This window comes from Pogona vitticeps, chromosome 1 (assembly GCF_051106095.1).
Source record: "Pogona vitticeps strain Pit_001003342236 chromosome 1, PviZW2.1, whole genome shotgun sequence".
Lineage (NCBI taxonomy): Eukaryota > Metazoa > Chordata > Lepidosauria > Squamata > Agamidae > Pogona > Pogona vitticeps.
In genome coordinates, this window is record NC_135783.1 from 11,457,623 (window position 1) to 11,481,794 (window position 24,172).

At 40.8% G+C, this 24,172-nt stretch overlaps 1 protein-coding gene across 2 annotated transcripts in view; it reads left to right on the plus strand.

The window, feature by feature from the left end:
* Positions 1-231: 231 nt before the first annotated feature.
* The window catches only part of PNPT1 (polyribonucleotide nucleotidyltransferase 1), a 34,323-nt gene continuing 10,382 nt past the window's right edge, over positions 232-24,172 (plus strand). Inside the window, exons 1-21 of one of the 2 annotated variants that reach the window (XM_020808503.3) lie at positions 232-596; positions 3,931-3,991; positions 4,115-4,189; positions 4,835-4,940; positions 6,340-6,389; positions 7,756-7,819; positions 7,919-7,966; positions 9,558-9,671; positions 11,213-11,399; positions 13,331-13,382; positions 14,462-14,519; positions 16,108-16,204; positions 16,955-17,057; positions 19,780-19,850; positions 21,159-21,195; positions 21,712-21,778; positions 21,861-21,950; positions 22,339-22,392; positions 22,493-22,602; positions 22,909-22,980; positions 23,079-23,142. In XM_020808503.3, the coding sequence (XP_020664162.3) occupies positions 247-596; positions 3,931-3,991; positions 4,115-4,189; positions 4,835-4,940; positions 6,340-6,389; positions 7,756-7,819; positions 7,919-7,966; positions 9,558-9,671; positions 11,213-11,399; positions 13,331-13,382; positions 14,462-14,519; positions 16,108-16,204; positions 16,955-17,057; positions 19,780-19,850; positions 21,159-21,195; positions 21,712-21,778; positions 21,861-21,950; positions 22,339-22,392; positions 22,493-22,602; positions 22,909-22,980; positions 23,079-23,142 (1,930 nt within the window). In that variant the 5' untranslated portion in view covers positions 232-246. The remainder of the gene's footprint in view (positions 597-3,930; positions 3,992-4,114; positions 4,190-4,834; positions 4,941-6,339; positions 6,390-7,755; positions 7,820-7,918; positions 7,967-9,557; positions 9,672-11,212; positions 11,400-13,330; positions 13,383-14,461; positions 14,520-16,107; positions 16,205-16,954; positions 17,058-19,779; positions 19,851-21,158; positions 21,196-21,711; positions 21,779-21,860; positions 21,951-22,338; positions 22,393-22,492; positions 22,603-22,908; positions 22,981-23,078; positions 23,143-24,172) is intronic. The other variant, XM_020808504.3, reaches the window with a different exon arrangement.

Genomic DNA, 24,172 nt, shown 5'->3' on the forward strand with positions numbered 1-24,172 from the left:
GCAGTTCCAGATGATGATGATGATAATGTAGCCGCCTAGGATGAGGATGCCGAAAAGTTGCTCAAAATCAGACTTGGACCAGCAGCATAGAGACCGAATTATTAGACCTTCACTCCTCGGTATAAATAGGTGACACAGCATCGGCCACTAGAGGGCGGACGCGCGCTACTCCTAGGCCATCACCCGAACAGACTCGGGAATCGAAAGCGAGCATCGTGCCGTACTCCCCGTAGGCCCCGCCCACCAATGGCCTCCTCCATTCATTCGCTCCTTCCTCCTCTTTCGTCTCTTGCGCCGCGCGAAGCAGCCAATGGCGCGGCCGCTTGTTGCGGCGGCCCAATCAGTTCGCGGCTTAGTCGGAGGCGGCCCCTTTACCCCGGTGTCATGGCCGCCGCCTGTGTGAGGGGTGGTTTTCTGTTGAGGCGGAAGGCGACGGCCGGGCTGCCGAGGGTCGCGGCGGCTTCCCAGGCGGCGGGCGCTATGGGGCCCTGGTGGAGGGCGCCCGTCGGCCTGTTGCCGGCGAGGCTGAGGATGGCTAGAGGCCTGTGGAGCTCCGCGAAAGGCCCCAAGTCGCTGTCCGTGGACGTAGGGGGCAGGTGAGGAACCGGTCACGCGGCTGTCTCCTCAGCTTGGGAGGGGGAGGGAGGCTCGTTTTCGCCCCTCAGCTGGGAGCCGGCCCAGAGATCTCATCCCAAAGAGGCGTGAAGCTAGCTCCTGAGGACGTGCAGAGTGCCTTTCCCTTTAAGTGCTAGGAAACCCCTGGCCGCTTAAGCAGCAAAAAAAAAGGCGCAGTATTACCTGCTGGGACACTTTGCACCGAGATTGCTTTAAGAAGGTGCAGTAAACCAAGGGACTTGCAACATTTTTTGGTTCTTCGTTTTTTGCTTCTGAAGTTGAAACACCTCTTTCAGACACGCGTGAAATAGGTTTCTCTCAGCCGAGCGCCTGGAGGATCACCCTAAAGTCAGTGAATGTTTTACTGATGAATTCTGCATTTCATTTTATTCTATATGTCTGAAGAAGTGGACCTTATCCCCATAAGCTCACATTAGAATGTATAAGAGTTAAAGGTGACACATGGGTTGTTGTTGGTTTTTTCCATTTCTATTTTGCCTAAGACCGAGGATCTGTGGAAGCATATTTAATCTGTGGAAGCTTCTAGGGCAGATAGCATGCCTCTCAACTTGGCTTTGAGCCTCGAGACATTTTGAAAATAAACACATATTTCTTGTAAAGTTGTAAAAAGCTGAACTCTGCTTCCGTTCCCTCGCCCCCCGCAAAGTTCCAAAAAAAATCCTGTGTGGATTCACTTGAAGTAGAAAATTTGACAGGAGGGGGCAATCTGGAGAAGACTCAGGAATTGACCGCCTTTGACAGCTCTTTGTGTGGCGGATTTTAAACTTCATTTTGGTGGGCTTTTTATTTTTGAGCCAATACTCTGTTTTGAATTGTTTGGCTTAATGGCAGGTTTTATGACACCTTTTCCTGATGCAGAGTTATGAAGCTTATCTTACCTGTAACTTTTTGGTGATCCAGTAAGGTATTGCTCAACCTTGCGCTTAGTTGCTATAAATGGATCACAAGATTGTTTTCTGTATTTCTTGTTCTGTTTTATAGTTTTGCATATGTGCATTTCTTCCCAGGCACTTTCCTCTTTGGTTCAGGATTTTTCAAGCTTTAGTTATGGTTCACTCGAAAGGGAAGGGGAAGTGGAAGACCTAACATGAAATGGATTCACTTTATAAATGAGACTGTGTTGCGGGCTTGAGCTTGTAAGATTTGAGCAGGCTTGTAAAAGATAGTACCTTTAGGAGGTAATTAATTGATCCATCATCATACAGTAACTGTTTAACACGCTTTAATCAACCTATCTTTGTGTTCCTGGTTCCAAGGCTGCCACTGATATTGTGTGAAAAAATTGCCAGCTGGTGTTTGCCCAGGGGAAAAAAACAGATTTTATCTTTAATATTCAGATTTTTAAAAACTTTTCAGGATGTCTAGTGTATGGTGTACACACAGGTTTTAAATAGAAGATTCAATTTCACATACACCAGCCGGCCTTTCACTTCTATTGTCCATTGTTTTTGGGCTACTGAAATAAAGATCGCTCTGTTTCACATAACACAAAATGTTTATTTTATTTATTTATTTATTTATTGTATTTATACCCCGCCTATCTAGTCATTTCGACCACTCTAGGCGACTTACAACATAAGGATAACAAGTTCTAAAAAAATTTATAACAATTAATTAATTAAATGATTCGATAAGATGGGAAAAATAAAAATAAATCAAATAAAGAGGGGGGAAAAAGGAAAGAGGACAGGAATTAACTGGAAGGGAAGGCCTGCCTATACATCCATGTTTTTAGTTGGTTCTTAAAAGTACCCAGCGAGGGTGCAGTGCGAATCTCCGGAGGTAGGTTATTCCAGAGACGAGGAGCCACCACCGAGAAAGCCCGGTTTCTAGTTCTTTCTTTCCGGGCCTCCCTCAGCATCAGGCTCCTCAGCCTCACCTCCTGGCTCGCGCGGGTGACATGGATAGAACTAGTTGGGAGTAAGCGTTCCGCCAAGTATCGAGGTCCTAAACTGTTTAGGGCTTTATATGTAAGCATTAACACTTTGAAGTCAGTGCGGAAACGGATGGGCAGCCAGTGCAGCATGGCCAGAGTAGGAGAGATATGTTGGTATTTTCTCACTCCAGTAAGGAGTCTGGCCGCTGCATTCTGCACCACTTGAAGTTTCCGCATCAGCTTCAAAGGAAGCCCCACGTAGAGCGCGTTACATTGTATTTGGTTGTATTTATATTGTATATATTGTATTTATATTGTATATAAATGTTGATTGTATTTGGTTCATAACTCTATGTGGAAAATGAACTGTTGGAAGTGTGTAGTCATGGAGCAGAACGTTTTGAGTTGGAAGCATTTTGTATATTTTGCTTTTTCTGTGTGGAAAGAACATGAGAGGGTTGTGTAAGTGGCTGGAGGTACAAATGAACATGTAGGAAAACATACACACTGAGCAACCTGTACTTGGCAAAGCCAGAGTAAGCAGTTAATACACTTTGTAATAGGTTTACATTTTTTTCTTGCAGGATCACTTTTTGAGTGAATGCTCTCAGATAGTGGACTGCTAGCTAAAATGCATTGTACAGCTATTAGCCATTCTGAAAACATATGGAAAAACTGGTGAAAAACAAAGGAGGGCTACATATGCAAGATGTTATCTGGACCCCCTGTAAAACTTTGTGAATAAAGGAGGACAATTGTAGAAAAAAATACATTAGTAAGAAGTACCTAGAATATATTCTGTTCTTCCTGGTAGTTTCCTTTCTATGCTTTCTTGCTTCCTGTACTGTATCTCTTTTGAGATCATCAGTTCCCAGATAAACAGAACTAGATTTGGAAGGGATCCCAAAGGCCATGTAGTCCAAACCCCCACTGACAGGAAATAAGACAGAGTATATTATATAGGAACAGAAAGGCTTAACAAAGTAAAGGTTCCCTTTGACATTTAGTCCAGTCGTGTCTGACTCTAGGGCGCAGTGCTCATCCCTGTCTCCAAGCCATAGAGCCAGTGTTTCTCCATAGACAGTTTCCATGGTCGCGTGGCCAGCACAGCTAGACACAGCATGCTGTTACCTTCCCACCAAGGTGGTACCTTTTTATCTACTCGCATTTGCATGCTTTCAAATGGCTAGGTTGGCAGGAGCTGGGACAAGCGGTGGGAGCTCACTCCATCGCGTGGATTCGATCTTATGAATGCTGGTCTTCAGACCTTGCAGCACAGAGGCTTCTGTGGTTTAACCTGCAGCGCCACCAAGTCCAATAAGCCTTAGCTAAAGTAGGCTTTCTTTCTTTACTTACTTACTTACTTACTTACTTACTTACTTACTTACTTACTTACTTATTTAAATTCTGTTTTCCAGGACACTGGAAATCTCTTCTGGAAAACTAGCCAGATTTGCTGATGGATGTGCTGTAGTACAGGTAGAACACCTTTGTATACCTTTACTGTGAGATGTTTGAGAAATAGACATGCATCTGCTTACTACTGTGAATTCAAGCAGTATGGTTAATAGCTCTTTTCCTTTTTCCTTTTTAAAATGTAAGCTAGGTGATACAGCAGTGATGGTGACAGCAGTTAGCAAAACAAAGCCTTCTGCATCTCAGTTCATGCCTTTGGTGGTAAGTATTACAAGGAATCATACTGAAGTGTTGCACTTAGTATGTAACTGTGCTTATAATTACAGAAGCTTGATATACTCTAAATCACTGAACAAAAAAGTAACCGTAACATTATTTCATAGCTCTATGTGGACCATATAAGCTGGTATCTTAGTATGTCTGTATGTGCAGTGGTGCCTCACATAACGAGCGCCCCGTTTAACGACAAATCCGCATAACGATGCGGATTTTGCAATCACAAAAGCGATCACATTGTGATGTTTAAATAGGGAAAACATTGCATTGCAATGATTGGTAGGCGTTTCGCTTACCGATCTTCGCACTGTGGTGTTTTAAAGCAGCTGATCGGCGGTTCCAAAATGGCCGCCAGGTCAACAGAGTGGCCGGCCGCAGTGTTTTCACGCCGATTCCTCGCTTACTGAGGCAGCGAAAATGGCGGCCGGATGGAAGATCTTCACATAACGGTGAGTTTATCACCCATAGGAACGCATTGAAGGGGTTTCAGTGCGTTCCTATGGGGTTTTTTGCCCCAGATAGCGACATTTCCGGATAGCGACGATTTATCCAGAACGGATTATCATCACTATGCGGGGCACCACTGTATTAATAAAGTAAGTAATAATAATACTGTCTCTCCTTCATAAGGTTGATTATCGTCAAAAAGCTGCTGCAGCAGGAAGAATTCCTACAAACTACTTGCGAAGAGAACTAGGTCTTACAGACAGAGAAATTCTTACAAGCAGACTAATAGGTATGCCCTATAAAGATTGACCTGTATTCTGTTATAATGATTGCAATAATTTCTTTGAAGCATCAGAATGACTGTTTATAGTTTGTTTACTGGATGCCCAGCATACTAATCACACCTTTCTCAAAAGAGAGTGAATTTAACTGAGGAACAAGAGGAGTTAAAATATTAAAACAATTAAATTGAAAACAATTTGAAACGGGAACAAAGAAGACAAGATATGAGCTGAAGGAGGCTTAGGTCCAGAATAACTGTTTGCATCCCACCTCTGGCCTTTTTGAACTCCTCTAATTCTCCCTCCCCCCCCCTTTATTTATTTTAAACATAATCATCATCATGTGCCCCTGGGTCAGTTTTGACTTACAGCGACCTCTTTCAGGGTTTTCCAGGTTGAGAGTACTCAGAAGTGGCTTACCATTCATTTCCTTTGGGGATGTCCCACTTTATATTGCAAGCTCTCAGGGAGGATTGCAGAGCCATGTAAGACTGTTTAGAATCCTACATTCTTGAAAGCAATTTAAAATTAAAACAGTTTAATACACATACCATTAACATTTTTGCATCAAAGAAGGATGCTTTGATTTGGCATCAACATGTCAATGTTGGTGCCAGTGAGTCCTCCAAGGGAGGGACATTCTGCTTTCAGTGTAGTACAACTGAGAAAGCCTTCCCTCACGTTTTCGTATAATACACAGTGCTCAATGGTGAGATGCAGAGGAGGGCCTCCCCAGCAGATCTTAGTGATCAGGCAGGTTTTATATAGGGAGAGGCACACCTTCAGATATCCAGGTCCCAAGCTGCTTCAGGTTTTATAGGTAACCATCAGTGTCTTGAAGTCACACGGCAGAAGTACATTGGCAGCTAGTGCAGATCTTTCAGAACTGGTGTCATGGCCTTTGAAAGGTGTTCGTGTTAGCAGCCTACATAGGATCGCCCTATATAGAGTGCATTGCAGTAGTCTTAAGTTGGAGGTTACCAGGGCAAGGTTGCGCCTCTCCAGGAATGGTCATAGTTGACAAACCAGTTGAAGCTGGCCCCAGATGCTCCAAGGCACTGGCCTCATATAAGCCTTCAGTTAACAAAGATGAATCCAGTAGCCTACACATCCGTTCCTGCAGTGGGAGAGCAACTCTATCCAGATCACGGCTCCTACCCAACCCATGGAACTGTGAATCACCAAACTACAGACAACAGTTGCTTGGTTAGTATGAGGAAGAAAGATTTCCTGGATCCCATTATTACAGGCTTTTTGGAAAGCTGTGAACACCTATCTGTTTTCCATGCCTTTTTCTTGATAGTTCTTTATTGTAGTGTTACTGGTTTTTATTTCCCTTGTGCTTAAAACAATATGAACATATTTTAAATAAATTGAATCTCATTTTTATTTATTCTTGTTTTACAGATAGATCAATTAGACCACTGTTTCCAGAAGGCTATTATTATGATACACAGGTAAGTTACTTTAGTCAGTTACTCCTTTTAGACTCACTATTAGTGTGCTGTTGATGTTATAGAACTATGAAATGGCGGTTTTGTATTTTAATCCTATTTAAATATCATGGGCAATGTCACTTTATTGTTAGACCTGGCCTCCCTTTAAGAGGCTATATGATGAAGCATTTCTCTTTTCCTTTCATACAATGCTAGAAAATTGTGTATAGCTATCATGGCCACACTTGAAAGCACATAGCATTGTCCAGTTTTACATGTGAAACTTGGATGGGAGTCCAAAAGTTTAATTGAGTGGAAACTGTTCCTTTTCTCTGTTTTTAAGCACATATCATAAGATAAATAACATCAGTATTGAAGCTCAAACTGAGCTAATAATGTAAACAGTAATAAAATTATGAGCAGTATACAAAGGATATTTGATTCTAATCAGGTAGGTAAAGTGTGGCATCAGAATGAGAGACTAAGTCTCAGGATGTAGAAAAATATCTTTATTCTGGTTTTAAAATGCACAACACATTTCAACCTTCTTCGGGAGCGATGTATAAAAACAGAAATAAATTATTTATAAACAATGCCGAAATACATTGAGCATTTTAAAATCAGAATAAAGATTATATACATTTGTCTACACCCTGAGATCTCGTCTCTTATTCTGACTTCTGATACCATTGGATGTATGAGTTCCTTGTGTTTTTGCGGTAAAGTCTGGAGCCATTATTCACTGTCCGAAAACAGACAGATTGTGACGAGGCAAGCGAGAGGAACACGAGGCTGCAGCCAGGTGGGCATCAGTGAGTGACAGTGGCATTCAGTAAAGTTGGTGCCATAATTGAATGGATCCTCCTGAAAGATGTGGAAGAGCATGGGGGAGAAGGCAGCCCTTATCCACGAGTTCTTGAAGGCAATCCATTCATAAAGTAATTGGTTTTTGATTATGGGTAGAGATGGGCATGAACCATGACAAACCAGCAGCTTATTTCCTGGCCAAACGGCTGATCGGTTTGGTGCCTTATCCCCTCCAGCAGGCACTTGAGTGGGTGCTGGCTGGAGTGAGCAGGGCACCATCTCTACTTATCTCTACTTATGGGCCACAGATCTGTTGGAAATAACACATGGAACATTTAATTGCACAGGCTTTCCACCCTCTTTTGACAGATTATCTGCTGCTCAGTCACTTGACTGATTTCTCTCTACTATTGCGTAACTGTTGTGCACACAGCAGATGACTTGACAAATGGGAGAAATCCTGGCCCAATTACTCTTCTGCACCCGTGGTTTTTCTTTTTCCATAGCAGGATTCTGGCCATGAAAACTACCTTGAAATACCACTGCAAGAAACCATGTTTTCCTTTTTTTCTTGTACTAGATCCTTTGTAATCTTTTGGCTGTAGATGGTGTCAATGATCCTGAAGTCCTGGCAATCAATGGAGGTAACGATTTATTGCAACCTCTACCCTGTCCCCACCCACTGAATGTATAATCTTAATGAAATGAACAGTTTCAAATTTTAAAAATCTTACTATTTTTAGCTTCCGCGGCTCTTGCTTTGTCTGATATTCCATGGAATGGTCCCATTGGTGAGTAAAAATGTTAATGTAGAAACACAAAAAAAATGTTTAAATGATAATATATTTCAAAAGAAAAAGGGTGTGCTAGTCTTACTAAAGTGTTAAAAGTAAGATAAGTAAATAATTCTCAAATTCATATACTATGATGACTAGAACTCAGAATTTTAGTAGCGTTAGAGAGTTTAGTTAGAGTTTTAGTTTAGTTAGAGAGTTAATTTCATTGTTTTCATTATTTCCATTATTTTTCTCTCCCAGGATTGTTATTAAGTACAGTAGTCGTATTAAGTTACTGTTTCGAATATGTTTTTAGTATTACTTTTGTTTACCATTCTCAGAGTGGTATTTGTTTAATCCTTTTAGTATTTATATACTTACTGGTTTTAGCTTCAAATAATTGCCTTTTAATGATCTTGGGTCCTTTTTTTAGAAGAAACATGGGGTAAAAAATTAAATTCAATAAATTTAAAAAAGAGTTTGAAACAACTGAGAATATGAATATTTCAGAATATATAGAAAAATGGGGAAATACTTGGAATACGAATTCGTATAAAACTTTTAGAAACTGCAATTTCAGAAGTAATTTGCTGTGCACCAGGTAGGATGATGATTACTACTGCTGCTGCTGCTACTACTGCTACTAGGATGGGGAACTGCTAAAAATGCTGTAAGAACTATATCCAGAATTGCTTTTTATCTTGCTTACAATACCCTGTGTACAGGAATGTTGCCTTACTGGCAAATAACAGCCAGCTCAAGCAACAGTGCATTTACTTGTTTAGATTGTTACAAATCTACTCCATATTGATAGTGAGAAGAAGCAAGCTGTGATTTATTGACATAGCTAGAGTTTAAAACAAGAAATCTTTACTTTCCCATTCACAACGAGCAACTCAGCTAGGGGTGTCTAGTTAATTTAAGAATATTGTGATGCAGAAAATGTTTTTCTGTGATGGAGAACACATTTTGCTCCCATCCATGTTGTTGCTTTTGTGTATTTTTATTATTGATTTTATTTACCGTTTTTAATAAGATACTGTATTTGTTTAATTCTTTTTAAATATTTGTATACTTACTCTTTTTAGCTTTTAAATATTGTCCTTTTAATAATGTAAACTGACTTGGGTCTTTGTATAGGAGAAAAGGAACAGTTAAATAAATATTGTTAGCTTAACACCCCCAATGTAGGAGAAGGCTCAGAATAAGCCTGCACTTGAATCTTCTGATATTCCTCCTCTACTGTTGAGACCAAGCCCTGTAACTGTAAAAATAAGTAAAATTGATCACTGTATTATAAAAGGACTGAAATTAATTATCAAATGACTTATAAGTTAATATACCTATGCCTAATTATCAGAAAGTATTGATGATCAGTAACTTGTTATTGTACTGGTTATTTCCAAGCTTTGGTTGGAAACTTGCATGCTTGAAAGCAAAATGTCAGGAATAAATTACCTTGACAAATACTATCCAACTTTATGCGTCAATCTTTCAGTGTTACAGGGACTTTTGACAAGTAGTTGCATGAGCTCTTGAACTAGTTTTGTTTCGATTGCAAAAACATAATGAATGGACTCCCTTAACTTCTGGAGTATCTCCTTAGGTGCTGTAAGAGTAGGACTGATTGATGGAGAACCTGTTATTAATCCTACTCGAAAGGAAATGTCTTCCAGTACTTTAAATTTGGTGGTTTCTGGAGCTCCTTCTAGCCAAATAGGTAAGTAATTAAAAATCACTTTTAATCGTCAAGTGTCCAGAAAATAATCTGAGACTGTTCCAAAATTAAGCATTTGTCAAACTGTTTGTTATTGCTTCAAAATCTTCCTTAAGTCTCTTGGAGGACCAGTTTATGCATGCCTGTTCGTTGATGATTGTAGCATCAAACGATGACTCGCAGATAGACCTCCCATATTGGCTTGAGTAACTTCAGAGTGATTTCTGGTTCTCATATGGAGTGTTGAGGGAGAAGTGAAGTCTGTGAATGTGTGAAGTCAGATTATTCCTGTGATTAATGCTTTACTGTATTTTGTATTAAGTTTGTTAGTGAAACTTCAACATCCATAGTGTTTGTGCCAAAGGAGGAGGGGGATTGGAATAGTAGTAGACAGAGGGAGTACATTTCAGGCAGATTTATTGTAGCTGGTTTGGGAGAGTGAAGTTAGAAGCTACAGGATTGGAATAAGAGGGGACAGGAAGATGATGGGTCAGTGGGGAAAACATGGAATATGTAGTTTGTAAATGGGAGGTATGTAGAGAGATCTGTAGATACTAACTTACCTGGATAACCTGCCAAAATACATAGTCTAAAGTTAATCCTAAAGAGGAGTGAGAGAGAAGCTTTCTAAGAACAGAGGGATCAAGCCAAGAGAAACTTTTTTTAATGTGTACAAGTCATTACTTGAACCTGCAATACTGGGCATCTGTTTTCAAAGCACACACTGGCCACTTGGATTTCTTTAAGATAAAGTAGGCAACCACAGTATGTCAGTTACAGACTTTGGTAATGATTGATTTTGATCTTGTTCAAAATGCATACTGAGGGTTTGGTAACAATTCTGATGTATAACTTAGTCGAAGAAGAGAGCAGTCACAATAATGTGCAGCATTAACAAAAGCATGTAATCGTAAAGCTCACTAACGGTGTGCCAGGCATACATAACCACACTTATAATATGCCATGTTTGCTATATTTTAAGACATATGTTTGGTACATTTTATGTGTGATTGTGCATGCCTCGAGTGTGGCCTGTGACATAATTTTAATGAGCTGTACAATAATAACATATTTGTTAATATATCAGGCAAAAAGAAAACCAAAATGAAAAAATAAAAAAGACAAAAATGTTGTGGCATCTTAAAGACTAAGTACTATATTTTAAGGTGAGCTTTTGCGGACAGGTCCACTTTATTAGACATTACAGATCCCATTCTCATGTCAGAAGAAGTGGACTTGTCCAGAAAATCTCACATTAAAATATAGCAGTTAGTCTTTAAAGTGTTTGAATTACTGTATTTTAGTTTTGTGCATTGATTAATTGACTTGCAAGATATATGAAGATTTTATGGGTAATGACTTTAAGATATAACTTTTTTTCTTATTTTCCTCTGTATTAGTGTTGTGACTGCCTTAACAGTGTAATCTGAATTATGTTTAATGTCTTTTGCTGGTCTTGGACAACAACAACAATGATAATAAAAATGAAAAAAAATAATAGTATTAGTAATAATTCATTGACTTCTATCTCTCAATTTGAATAGTTATGTTGGAAGCATCAGCGGAAAACGTATTGCAGCAAGATTTCTGTCATGCCATCAAAGTCGGTGTGAAGCATACACAGAAAATAATTCAAGCCATACAACAGCTGACAAGAGAGCAAAAGGTTACAAAGAGAACGGTCCAGAAATTATTCACTGCTCCTGAGGAGATTGTGGAATATACCAAGAAGTAAGTGGGCAACCAATACATTAATGCGCTGGCTCAAGTTTTTGTTGCTGCTGTTTATATGTTACAAAGAAATACACCTACAGGTGGAGTCTTTCGGACTCCACTTTTACATTGACTCCATGACAAGCCTGAAATGTAGGTAAAATGTGTTTGTTGAAGTCTTGGAGATACAACCTTCCCAGAAATCGTTGAAACTGTGGCAGTTAAACTGTTTGAAGGAAAAACGGAAGAGGCTGTTAACCAGTAATAAGTCTCAACTAGAGTAGGCCACTTAATCAGTGGAGATTTGGTAAATCAGCTCCTTCTGAGTTCCATTGATTCAGTGGACCTGCTCTAGTTGTGACTTACTGCTGGATGTCAGACAGAGTATAGTAGTAAGTTTCACTAGAGTAGGCCCATTGAATCTATGGGGATTTATTGAGTCAGCTCCTCTGTAAGTTCCATTGATTCAAATGGGCCTACTCCAATTGTGATTTACCATGCTAAAGTAAGTGGCAACTAGAGTAAGCCTATTTGAATCAATGTCGCTTATGGATGAGTTAAACTCTCTAAATCACCATTGATTCAGTGGGCCTGCTCTGCAGGATCATAATCTGTGGAGTGAGGAAAGCCCGACTACAGCCGGGCTTTTGTCTCTATTTTATTTTATAAATAAAACAAAACATGCCCTCCCTCTGGGCCTCTTCTATCAGCCCATTTTTGCCCTGGAAGTCTTATTTCTCTCCTCTTGGATGTAACATATTTAGTTTCCCTGATCAGTGCCAGCCCATGCCACTCTACACACATAACAGCTATCAGATTATCAATGCTGGATTGCAATTAGTGACTTCACTGTGTTAAAGTAGAAGTTTCTTACAGAAATCATGAGCTGTTTGTCAACCTTAATATTCATGTTTACTTTGTTCCATCTTATGTTAGCAAAATCTGGTGGGTGCATGTAGCTTGCAATTTCAGATGGGACGGTGGGGAATAGTAGGCCCTTAGTGGCAGAGTTCCTGCTGCTCCTTGCTCATCTCAGCGATTTAACACAAAAATAGGGGTGGCTTTTGGGTGATCCTTCTGATTGTGTTGACGGGATAGTTTAAATGTGGAAACTGCTGCATATATTAATGTAGTTCTTGCCATGGTGAAAGATCGCTCTGCAGTAAAGAAACAGTGGCACCAAGTAGCTCAGGCTTTCATACATCAGTGTTTGCAGGGAATTGAAGAAGGAGGAGTTAACAGAGGATATTAAAGAACTATGCTCTTTTCACTTTCCTCGGGGGATCATCGTGGTCTTTTGATGTCGTTGTGTGTGTTGTGTGCTGTCAAATTAATCCCAAATTATGTCTGTCTTTGTAAAGTTTCCAAGGTAGCTGACATATGTAAGGAGTGGTTTTACCATTTTCACACACACCCCAGTGTGTTTCAGTGGCTGAGTGGAGACGTGAGCCCAGGTCTCCTGAATCTTAATATACACTCTAGTCACATGCTACATTGTTCCTCTCTGATTTCATTGAACAATCCATTTGCCAAATGACGGTTTCATTGGCCAAACAGCAATGTGACCCTCACAGTCACTAGAGATAAATAACCTGAGCTCTTATTTACCAACAGAGTTGCTGTTTTCTTGATTGCATTGGGAGAAGAGCCAACCTGTGCAGCTTTGGACCAGCTACGCAGGCATAGAGCACCCCAAAAAGAAGGGACTGTTGAACTGCTTCTGAGTACTGTGTACATGGAAGACCCTGTCACCATCAATCAGAATTGACTTGAGGGCACAGAGTCATTGTCACAGTCCGTTTCAAGATGTGTGGGATGCTTCTATAGATGTAGTTATTTATCAATGCCATTGGATAATTGTTTAGGCATAGCCCTTGTCTGTATTTGAAAATTATGGAAATGAGCAATTTAAAAAAAAGTCTTTCTTCTCTCCCACTTGCTCTGCACAGCCTTGCGTCAGAAAAGATCACTTCAGTGTTTTCAGACATCACCCATGAAAAAGTGAGTAATTAAATTCATTTTGATAGAGAGAACCCAACTCTTCCGTTTTTTTACCATCTGTTTTCAACCTGTTTAACACGTCCAACTCCGTTTAGCTGTTTGCACTCTGAACATCTTACTCTTGTTTCATGAAGTGCAAATGTGCATGTAAGAAGTGTTCCCCGCCTCTTGTCCTTAGTAGCCAGCACACTTCTGCTGTGCAGTTCCCTGGTGCTGTGATCCAGAAGTACCTCTGAAGGCTGCAGGTCCACTGATTTGCTCCCCCTTTTCACAAAATCACTTGAGATGGAGAACAGAAGCCTCTTGTTTCTTCATTCGTTTCTAAGTTTGGGAGGAGCCTGCAGGAAAGCCTAGGTACAGAGGCAACAAATGTTCCTCCTTGGTGATCTCAACACAAAGGGGTTATTTGCATTTGACGCGATGTATAGACATTTGTCTATCAGATGAAATATTCCATGGATAATTCTGTTGTCCTTTTCATTTAAAGCATTTATATCACAGTGTAGTATGACATGGCTCATAGAATGAAATCCTTAACAAGAAGCAGCTTAACAATTAAAAGTTTAAAATTAAGGTTTGGGACAGATTATAATGTCTTGGCCTGGCACTGAAAAGATGATAGGTTTCAGATAAGCCTCTTTAAGGGGCATTTCATAGACGGGCACCACTGCCAATATTTTTTCCTTGTAAAATAATTTACCTCTAGGAAAGGGGGTATCTAGAAAAATGTCCTCATTAAAGATCTTAAAATATGGGTAGATTGATATGGAAAAAGAAGTGTTTCTTTAGTTATTTGGGCTTTTATCTTGAGTCTCAGGCAATGTTCCCTCTAAGCTGAGTAGGTGTGCGGCTGTGCAGCACTGCATCGGAGCCATGCACCCACTGCCAGTGTTGCTGCATATTTTGTTGCAGTTACGGCCAGCACCCCACCCGTGCACAGAGGGCAGGGCCCCTGCCCAGCGCTGGTGGAAAAATTAGAGGGAATGTTGCTCTCAGGTATAGGATGTGGTTAGTGATTCAGAATCTTATTTTAATTTTCAAATATTATTTGGAGTCATAATGCAGATCTTGCTTTCTAGATTTCCAGAGATGAAATGATTAACAAAATCAGACTTGAAACAGAAGAACAGTTGAGAGGTTAGTCATCACCTTTTAGACTATACATAAGATTGGCCGAAGCGTTCTTGAGCCGTCGGTCTTATCAGGCAGCCATACCTTACCGCACATATCATCCTGCAGCAAGGATGATGTGACCATTCCCCCTTCGGGAGGCTTCTCATGCAGTTGGACCGGTCCTGGCCAAAATCACCCTCTTCCAAGGACCCCGTCCTCGAGGGTGTACTAAAACTGTCCATTCCTCTGGTCCCAGTCCTTCGATGATTGGTTTCCCTTCTTCCACCTTTTTCTCCGTCTCCTTACGGTCTCAGCTTTCGAAGACCTATTCCATTCTGTGGGATCTAGTCAGTCCTCTTTCAGCAGCACCACCTTTCATGTCTCTCCCAATTCCTTCCCCTCCTCCAAAGTTAAGAAAACGTCTACCTCCCTTCTCTCTCTCTTTCCCGACTCCTCCTCCTCCTTTCCCACCTTTAACCCTTTCATCTTTGCTATGACTTTCCTTATATCTTCCTTTCCAACTTCTCTATCTTTTTCCTCTTTTACAGACGTATGAGGGGACGGCTCACTCTTCTCTTCCTTTTTATCTTCTTGCTCACACCGGCAGTGCTGTCTTTTCTGACTCTGCCTGGCACAGAGGCTTCATCTGTCACACAGCGTGCTAGGCATAACTTAGGGTGTACAGTGGTGCCTCGCTTAACAGCGATAATCCGTTCCAGGAAAATTGCCATTAAGCGAAAACATTGTAAAGCGGAAAAAGAAACCATTGAAACGCATTGAAACCCCTTCAATGCGTTCCAGTGGGGTCAAAACTCACTGTCCAGCGAAGATCCTCCATAGGGCAGCCGTTTTCACTGCCTGTCTTGCGAGGAATCTGTCCCAGAAAACAGCGGGAAGCCATTTTGTTTACCTAGCGGCCATTTTGAAACTGCCAATCAGCTGTTTTAAAATCGTCGTTTTGCAAAGAATCATTTCCCGAAGCAGGGAACCGATCATTGCAAAGCAATCACAAAAAGATCGTCGTAATGCGGTTTTGTAGTAATGCGGGGCAATTGTAAAGCGAGGCACGACTGTACAGTGTTTCTCCTAACCTCCCAATCCCTCATCTACTAAATTACCAGAAGTGGGCTTTTTGTTTCTCTTGGGGTGGGATTCAGTTTCTTTGACAGAAGGATTGATGAGACTGATGTAAGATATGAAAGACTGAGAGACACTGCACTAGGAACCATTGAACTGCACCCTAAGCTCATATTATTGTCCCCTTTGTGTGTGTTCTGGTATAGAAGCATGTGCTCTCTCCCTTCCTTCTCCCTTGCCCCCACCCTTCCCTTTCTGACCTTCAATGGCACTCCAGACTCTCTTCTTGCACCCAGTACTTGCTGAAAGCAAAGATACACAAACAGCATTAACAGTTCCTATTGTTTTAGGTTCTTGAAGCATGCCTCCGTTCAGTTACTAAATTTATAACAATTGTGGAGGGGGGAGAGGGGCACAAAAAATTTTTGAAACAGCTTCATGTTTGGGAATTTTTCTGTATCTTTATCTTTTCCTTGTGTGTTTTTGTTGGGAATATAACTACATGAAGCTTGTGTTTTTACTCTTTTATCTATAGAGAAGTTCCCAAGCGCCGAGCCTTATGAGATCATAGAATCATTTAATGTTGTTTGCAAGGAAATCTTTAGAAATCTAACTCTGAAAGATTATAGAAGGTAAGTAGGGGATGTGCTGTCACTGTATTGCAACATGTTCATCCACAGAATAGGAGTGCTAGGAGCGCAGAGGCAGGATGGCTTTTGCACAAGCTTATGATTAACCTATGGGACATGGTGGCGCTGTGGGATAAACCGCAGAAGCCTCTGTGATGCAAGGTCAGGAGACCTGCGTCGTAAGATCGAATCCACGCGTTGGAGTGAGCCCCCGTCGCTTGTCCCAGCGATTCGGTTCGAAAGCATGCAAAATGCAAGTAGATAAATAGGTACCACCACAGTGGGAAGGTAACAGCATTCTGTGTCTAGTCGCACTGGCCACGTGACCACAGAAGTTGCCTACGGACAAACGCTAGCTCTATGGGTTGGAAACGGAGATGAACACCACCCCCTAGAGTCGGACACAACTGGACAAATTGTCAAGGGGAACCTTTACCTTTACCTATGATTAACCTTGCCCATCAGCAGCATGTGCACGATGGTCATACTCCTTCAGTTTTACTGTACACGTTAGATTCTTAGAAATACATCCTGTGTAAGACTTGTATTTCAGTTTGATACTTAATGCATGTTGTTCTTGGGGTGGAACTAGAGTGGCAAGTCATATTCCTGCTTTCGTGCCACATATTGGATCTATAAGTTTAGGCTCTGCAATAGACGCTTAGAAAATCAGACTAGAAGATTTTCTGTGTATCACAGTTAAACAAACAGGAAACTGCCCTGTTTGTGAGTTTCTTGACTTCATTCCCATAGGTGTGATGGCAGAGACTTGACGTCACTCCGAGATATATCCTGTGAAATAGACCTGTTCAAAACCCTTCATGGATCAGCATTATTTCAGAGAGGTCAAACCCAGGTACGGGGGGGGGGGGGGGGGGTTGGTCTTTTTTGAAACGTTAATGTAGTTCAGAATGGCTGGGTATGCAAGATGTTTGTTTATGATGATCCTGTATATTTTAGTTCCTTTTCTGTATTTCTGGTTACCAGTCGAAGATTCTGGTCAAAAGTCTGAAAGGAGATGCATTGCTCAACGTTTGAATCCAAGCATTTTACGCATCAAGTCTCAGGTTTAATTTCCTCGTAGGCTTCATGTCAAATAGAAGAAGGCATCTCTTTGAAACTCTGAAGGATTGTTGGCTGTCCTTTTCTAAACGAACTCATGATCTTACTCAGTGAAGTCAATAAAATAAAATAAACTCAGGGTTCAATCCAGCAATTTTACAATTGTAGTCATTTCAGTAGAAGAGGTCAAAGTGTGTTCTTAGCTTTGTTCAGAAATTAGTGGTTACTCAGTGTACTCAATGTTGTATTTAAATTTATATGGTTTTGAATGAAGTTAATAAATGAAAGTGCATCTGCCCTGAATATTTGTATTAACAAAGGTGTAAGGAGGGCCTTCTGAAGTATATTTATTTATTTATTTTATTTAATTTAATTTAATTTAATTTAATTTAATTTATATGCCGCCCACTCTACCCAGAGGTCTCTGGGCGGCTTACAATATTCTTTCCCCCCCTCTTATAGACACTAATTTCTCTATATATGGTGTATATATTTAGCTGTTCTGATTCAAGGCTAAAACAAGGGTATCCTTTGCCTCTGTCTCTTCCAGTCACACAAATTATTGAAATGTCTTTGGAGCTAGGAAACCCACGTCCTCCACAGGGTGACAAAAACCTGTTTTTTAAGACCATTGGCTGCTGGTTGCGAAAGGTTGTGCCCAGTCTCTTGTAATACATGTGGCTCCCTCTCCAAACCCCAAAATCCTTAAATAAGAGCTCCAAAGACAATGAAGAAACCAAATGACAGAATTGGAGACCAACAAGGTTTTGGGGGACAAGGATCATTATTTGATCCTGCGTATCACTTACATGTTTTCCAGCCTTTTTGGAGTCATAACCCCCTTTTATGATAGCCATGTAACCTTAAGCTTTAAAACAGTGGTTCTTAACCTTTGTTACTTGGATGTTTTTGAACTGCAACTCCCAGAAACCCCAGCCAGCACAGTTGGTGGTGAAGGCTTCTGGGAGTTGCAGTCCAAAACTCCTGAGTAACCCAAGGTTAAGAACCAGTGCTTTAAACAAACCAGGGGTTTTTCCCCGTTTGCCTATAAGTAAGCGAACAAGTTATTCTAGAATGTCTTATCTCTGTGTTAGACACCGTAAGGCAATCCACCAGTAAATACTTGGCGACCTTGGGGTTTGCGAGCTTCAAGTTGGGAACCCATGATTTAACAGTATATAGTTCTTTGCTTGTTGGACATGGTTAATTTGGTGCAATAAGCCCCAGCTATTAAGCTGTAATGTGGTAAATGGTAGCCTTACCTCTGCCTCTACTAGACCAGGACGGCATTGCGACAGCTGTGTTTCACTGAGGTGGATTCCTACCTTATTGAGATTTTTTTATATGCTGCAATGTTGTTAAAAAGAATCAATCTTGCAATGGATGGAAATACTGTTTGTAAGTGGAAACGCTACTGATGAGCAACCTGAGTGAAAAAAACAGTACAACAATAAGAACAAAATAATAAAACAGTCACAAAATCATACACATAGTTAGGAAAAGCAATTGTTTAGACCAGAGGTCTCCAAACTACGGCCCATGGGTCACATCCAGCCTATTTATCCGGCCTGGCGTGCGTATGTACATGCGGGCGGGTGCGAGTGCAGATGGGCAGGAGTGTGTACGTGCATGTGCATACACATGTGCATCTTCCTTAATCCTTTGAAAATGTGGTGCATATATGATATGGCCCTCCCACTGAAGAGTTTGGAGACCCCCCTGGTTTAGATTGATAGGTGTTTTGTTTTGTTTTGTTTTTGTTTTGTTTTTTAAAAAATGTTGGTGCATGTCCTTTTCTAAGCTACTGTAGAATATTTTGAAATAAAATTAGGGTCCCTGCAGAAATGTAGAGCCATTCCTAACTTTCTCTGTGTATATTTATAACATTTAACTGCGTATGCTCTGCATCACTTTTAAAAGCGGTGTGTGTGGGATGTGCATGTCAGTGAATGAAAAGGTCCCTGTGGGCAAACTGCCTAAAATAGCAATATCTATGAATCAGACCTGCTGCTCTGCTTAAATTAGCAGGTGGTAAATTTTATTTTTGCTCTAGGTTTTCTTTTTTCCTTTTTTCTTCTCCACTGAAAACCAGTTCCTCAGAAGTGTATGTGACTGCAACTTTTTGTGACCTATGAAAAGTTAGATAATGGTACACATCAAACAGTCTCTGTGGCTTGTGCAACTGAAGCACAAGTCAGGTGGTGACCTCCTTCTGTAGAGGATGTTCAGAAGACTTTGCCTGCCAATGTTTTCACCCCTTCTGGGTCACTTTCATCAAATGGGCCTGGAAAGTAATGTAAAATAAAGGGATAGCAAACCTCACAGCAAACCTAACATGTGGACCAGCAAATAATCACAGGGAAGGGAGCTTGAAGTTGTTACCTTGAAATGCCGACATCTTGCGTATCTGAGTTCCATTTGATGTTAGCACAGATCTTCATATGAGGAGCTGTGTTTTGCATTACCTTCATCCTACAGCCACCAAACAGCCATATTTTTCTTTGTTGTGTTTCTAGGTTCTCTGTACAGTTACATTTGATTCATTGGAATCAGGTGTGAAGTCTGATCTCATTACAACCGCCATAAGGTACCTGTCACCGTTTCTGTTCTTTCCAACCCCTTTTGACAAGGGTAGTATCTTTGGGATCTTCGGTCATCATTTTCAAGGAAGTGAAGGGAAGCCATCTCGCAGTGGCTGGAACATTTGTTTTGGCATTCACAAAATCCCAGATTCCATCCCTGGCATCTTCAGTCTGAAGCCTCTCTAGAAGGTTCTCTGCTGGAGACCGCAAAGAGCTGCTGCCTGTTGGCTGCACTGAACGCACTATTAAGTGCCTAGTGCGTTCAGTGCAGGCTTCCTCAGAAGTAAAATTGAGATGTTCTCTTGAAAGAATCCAGACCAATCCTACCATTCAAAATAATATACAAGACCTGTCTGTTACATAACCAAGCCAACCTCAGAAATGTGTCTTGTAGCATTTGATCAGAACCACACTGTTGTTTAACCGACACTGGTTTGGGTAAACGGACATGGTCCTCCTTACTGTGTTGAGGGAAAATGATGGAAAACATGAGCTCTTTTCTACTCATGGTATGAAATCATTGTTCAGCTGATTTTTTTCCAGCCCGGCGTCCTCTAGATCCCATTCTTTCCAGCCTAGATACCACTGGCTGCATTGACTAGGAGTTGCAGCCTGATGCATTTAGAGAGTGCTGGGTTGGCATAGGCTGGTTTCCTGTTGCATATGAGCTTAACCAATGGCTGGTAACTTACGACATGAGCAAAAGTGTTATTTTGCATGCTTTCTGATATCATAGGCAACCACTTCTAGCTAAAGTACATGCTTAATTGAATAATCAGTAAAATAATCAATAAAATAATGCATTTATGTATATGCTGTCCTAAGATCTGAACACTAGATGTGAGTGTGTGTAATCCTGTTTATCCAAGATCACTTCCCATTGAAGCACCCAGAGGTCAGGCTCAGACCTACTTAATTTAACAATATAAAAGCATTCTGTGTCCTCAGATGACTCCCTGATCCCTGTTACGTCATGCAGGGCTCCCTGGGACATGAGCCATGTGGGATTTTTTTTTCCTACACAAAAAGGACGCACCGTGTTTTCCTAGCTCATTGAGCAACGCGGCTAGGTTGTAATTAAAGCATGATGTCTTCTGAAGATTTCAAAGAATTTGCGGGCCCAACTCACTGGAAAGAAACACTTCTAAAACTGAAACCTCTCAGGCTCTTGTGATAAATAACTCACACCTCATGTGTAGTCACCCATATTCACGAAGAAAAGACAGGATAGACAGCTTTATAAAGCTATTCATGGATGCGTTAAATTATGTGCAGCTTATCTAGCTTTACATAACACTGATTTCTATTTTCAGCGGAATAAAAGAAAAGAACTTCATGCTCCATTATGAGGTATGATAGACGTTGTTCTGCTTGAGATTTTTTTTAAAGCGTCTGTGCTTAATCATTAGATGTAATTACTTTAAAACTTAAGTCTGTCTCCACTTTAATATTCTTAACAAAACATGTAATCTGGATCAAAAACCTGTTTTTGTGCCTAAAGGCAGCATTCATAGTATATACATACCCCCTTTCTAGTAAGCCTTCAATAGCCTATGCGTTATTTTTTGACAAAGGGAAACAACCCCCACTGCTGATGCGCCTTGCTCTGTGTTTCTCATTTGTTTTGATAGAAGTTTTTCTTCCTGAGCAGACAAATGGAGAAACAGCTGTTTCTCCTTTTGTTTGTTGTGGCTTTTAAAATGTTAAATTAATTTGTTTAACCTCTTCTGCATCTTCCTCTGCAAATGACTAAATACATTTCATAGCCTGCAGATTTTTATACTTCTTGATGAATTGGGGAAGGGTTGCCTTAATATGAATACTCGTGGAAAAGGGGCATTACACAGTCTTTTCTTTCTTTTGTAGTTTCCTCCTTATGCAACTAATGAGACGGGCAAAATTTCAGGTGTAAATAGAAGAGAGCTTGGCCATGGTGAGTAGAAGCTAAGGAAGCAGAATATTTACACTGCAATGAAAATATTCTTTGTATTTATTGTAATTTTTTTAATCCTTAGGTGCACTTGCAGAAAAGGCTTTGAAGCCAGTGATTCCCAATGATTTTCCTTTTACGATAAGGGTTACTTCAGAAGTTCTGGAATCAAATGGTACCTATCCATCCATCCACCCACCCATACAAGGGAAAGAAGAGAAGAGGACTGTTCTTTTTGTGATGTCTCTGTAACTTAGTTAAAGAAGGCTAAAATTTCAGGGAGTTTGCAGATTTCATAATGGATCCCCTATTCTTTCTTTCCCCTTTAAAGTACTGTACAGGTTTCTAGCCCATTTAATGTTATAATTCAAAAATCCTGCAAATTTACACCTAATCAGTTTGCCAGTTTAAAGTGGCTACTGTCGGTACTGTAGATGTCCAACAATTGTAGATGTCCATTTTGCTGTCAGGAAACTTACCCATATGTAAGTCAGCTAATTTGTGTGTGGGGGGGTAACTACTCTAAAAAGATTGTCAGTGTAACATACAATCTGTATCTATAGGATCATCATCAATGGCCTCTGCTTGTGGTGGGAGTTTAGCACTGATGGATGCAGGTATGCAATTCACAATGATAAATTTGAATTTTGTATGGCTTTGCACATGAAATGGCATTAGAATAGTATCAAAAGTCAAATCTTTCTCTTTTACTGTCAGGTGTTCCAATATCATCTGCTGTAGCTGGTGTGGCTATAGGTTTAATTACTAGGCCAAGTTCTGAGAACAATGGAGACATAGAAGATTATCGTTTGCTAACAGATATTCTGGTAAGACTTCCTTACTGAGTCTGTTTCTTAATTTGAGATTATAGTAGTTTGGAAAATCTGTACCTTGCAGCTAAGATCATCAGCATCCTCCACCAAAGTAATTAAAATTCAGAATTTAGAGAGATTCTTCCTATGTAAAGATTGTGTCAGCATAGGCTTCAGTTATAAAGAAATTGATCTACCAACTGCAATGGAAGTTGCAATAGATGTTATAGCCATTTAATATGTTCAGCACTGGCATGTAAGGCTGTTTAGTCTGTGAAACCTCTAGTCTTGGAAGATATTTCAAATGTACTTGTTTTTTAGGGAATAGAAGATTATTATGGTGACATGGACTTCAAAATGGCTGGAACAAATAAAGGAATAACTGCTCTACAGGTATCATTTTCCGATCCCCTTAATTCCAAGAAAATATATTCTAGCAAAAAAAATACTCTTGTTAGAATATTTAAGATCCTTTCATTTTGTATTATTAGGCTGACATCAAGATACCAGGAATACCCCTCAAAATTGTGATGGAAGCTGTTCAGCAAGCCACAGGTAATTACAGGGTGCACAGAATTCAGTTTTTGGCTTATTTCTGGGACTTGTTAAAGTAAAAGAAGATTGATACATAGGTAGATTGGCCAAAATCCTGTTGCACAGCTGTGCGCACACAAGGTTGGGCCAACAACAGTTGCAATAACACCAAAGGGGACATTTTGCACAGCTGGTCATGTCAGGTAGGTATAAGCAATTGCACCAACTGAAGAGCGCAGTCCTGCTAGTGTAACTTTACATTATGCTGGCACGAGCAGGATTTTTCTCAAGGTTAGACTCAGTTGCCTGTTTAGGTAGCACTCCATGCAGATAGGCCTTCCAAATAAGAGGCTTTTATCTCTATATACTACAACAGTAAAAAGGTAAAAGTTCCCCTTGACATTTAGTCCAGTCATGTCCGACTCTAGGGGCAGTGCTCATGTCCGTTTCCAACCCAGAGAGCTAGTGTTTGTCCGCAGACAATCCTCCGTGGTCACGTGGCCAGCGTAACTAGACACAGAACGCCGTTTACCTTCCCACCGAGGTGGTACCTATTTACTCCCATTTTTGCATTTTGCATGCTTTCAAACCACTAGGTTGGCGGGAGCTGGGACAAGTGAGGGGAGCTCACTCTGTTGCATGGATTCGATCTTACGGCTGCAGGTCTTCTGACCTTGCAGCACAGAGGCTTCAGCGGTTTAACCCACAGCGCCATCACGTCCCAATATTACAACAGTATTGTCTGGCAAATTAGGTTCCTTATTTTAGCTTGTGGGGCTTGAGCTATAAAATACATTGCTGGTGAGAGTTGCTAGCTATGCCACACTTCATGGTTGAGCTTTCTTCATGCACAGTTTAATGCAGCGATGGCAAACCTATGGCATGCGTGCACGGAGAGCCCTTTCTATGGGCATGTGAGCCGTAAGTCCCCGGATCGCTACTTCCTCCCCCACCACAGACACTTCAGGAGGAGGTTTCAGCTACAGTGCTGGTGCTTCGAGAGGCAGCGGGTCAGGATCTGGAGCAGCTGGCTCTGGCAGCGGATCCGGAG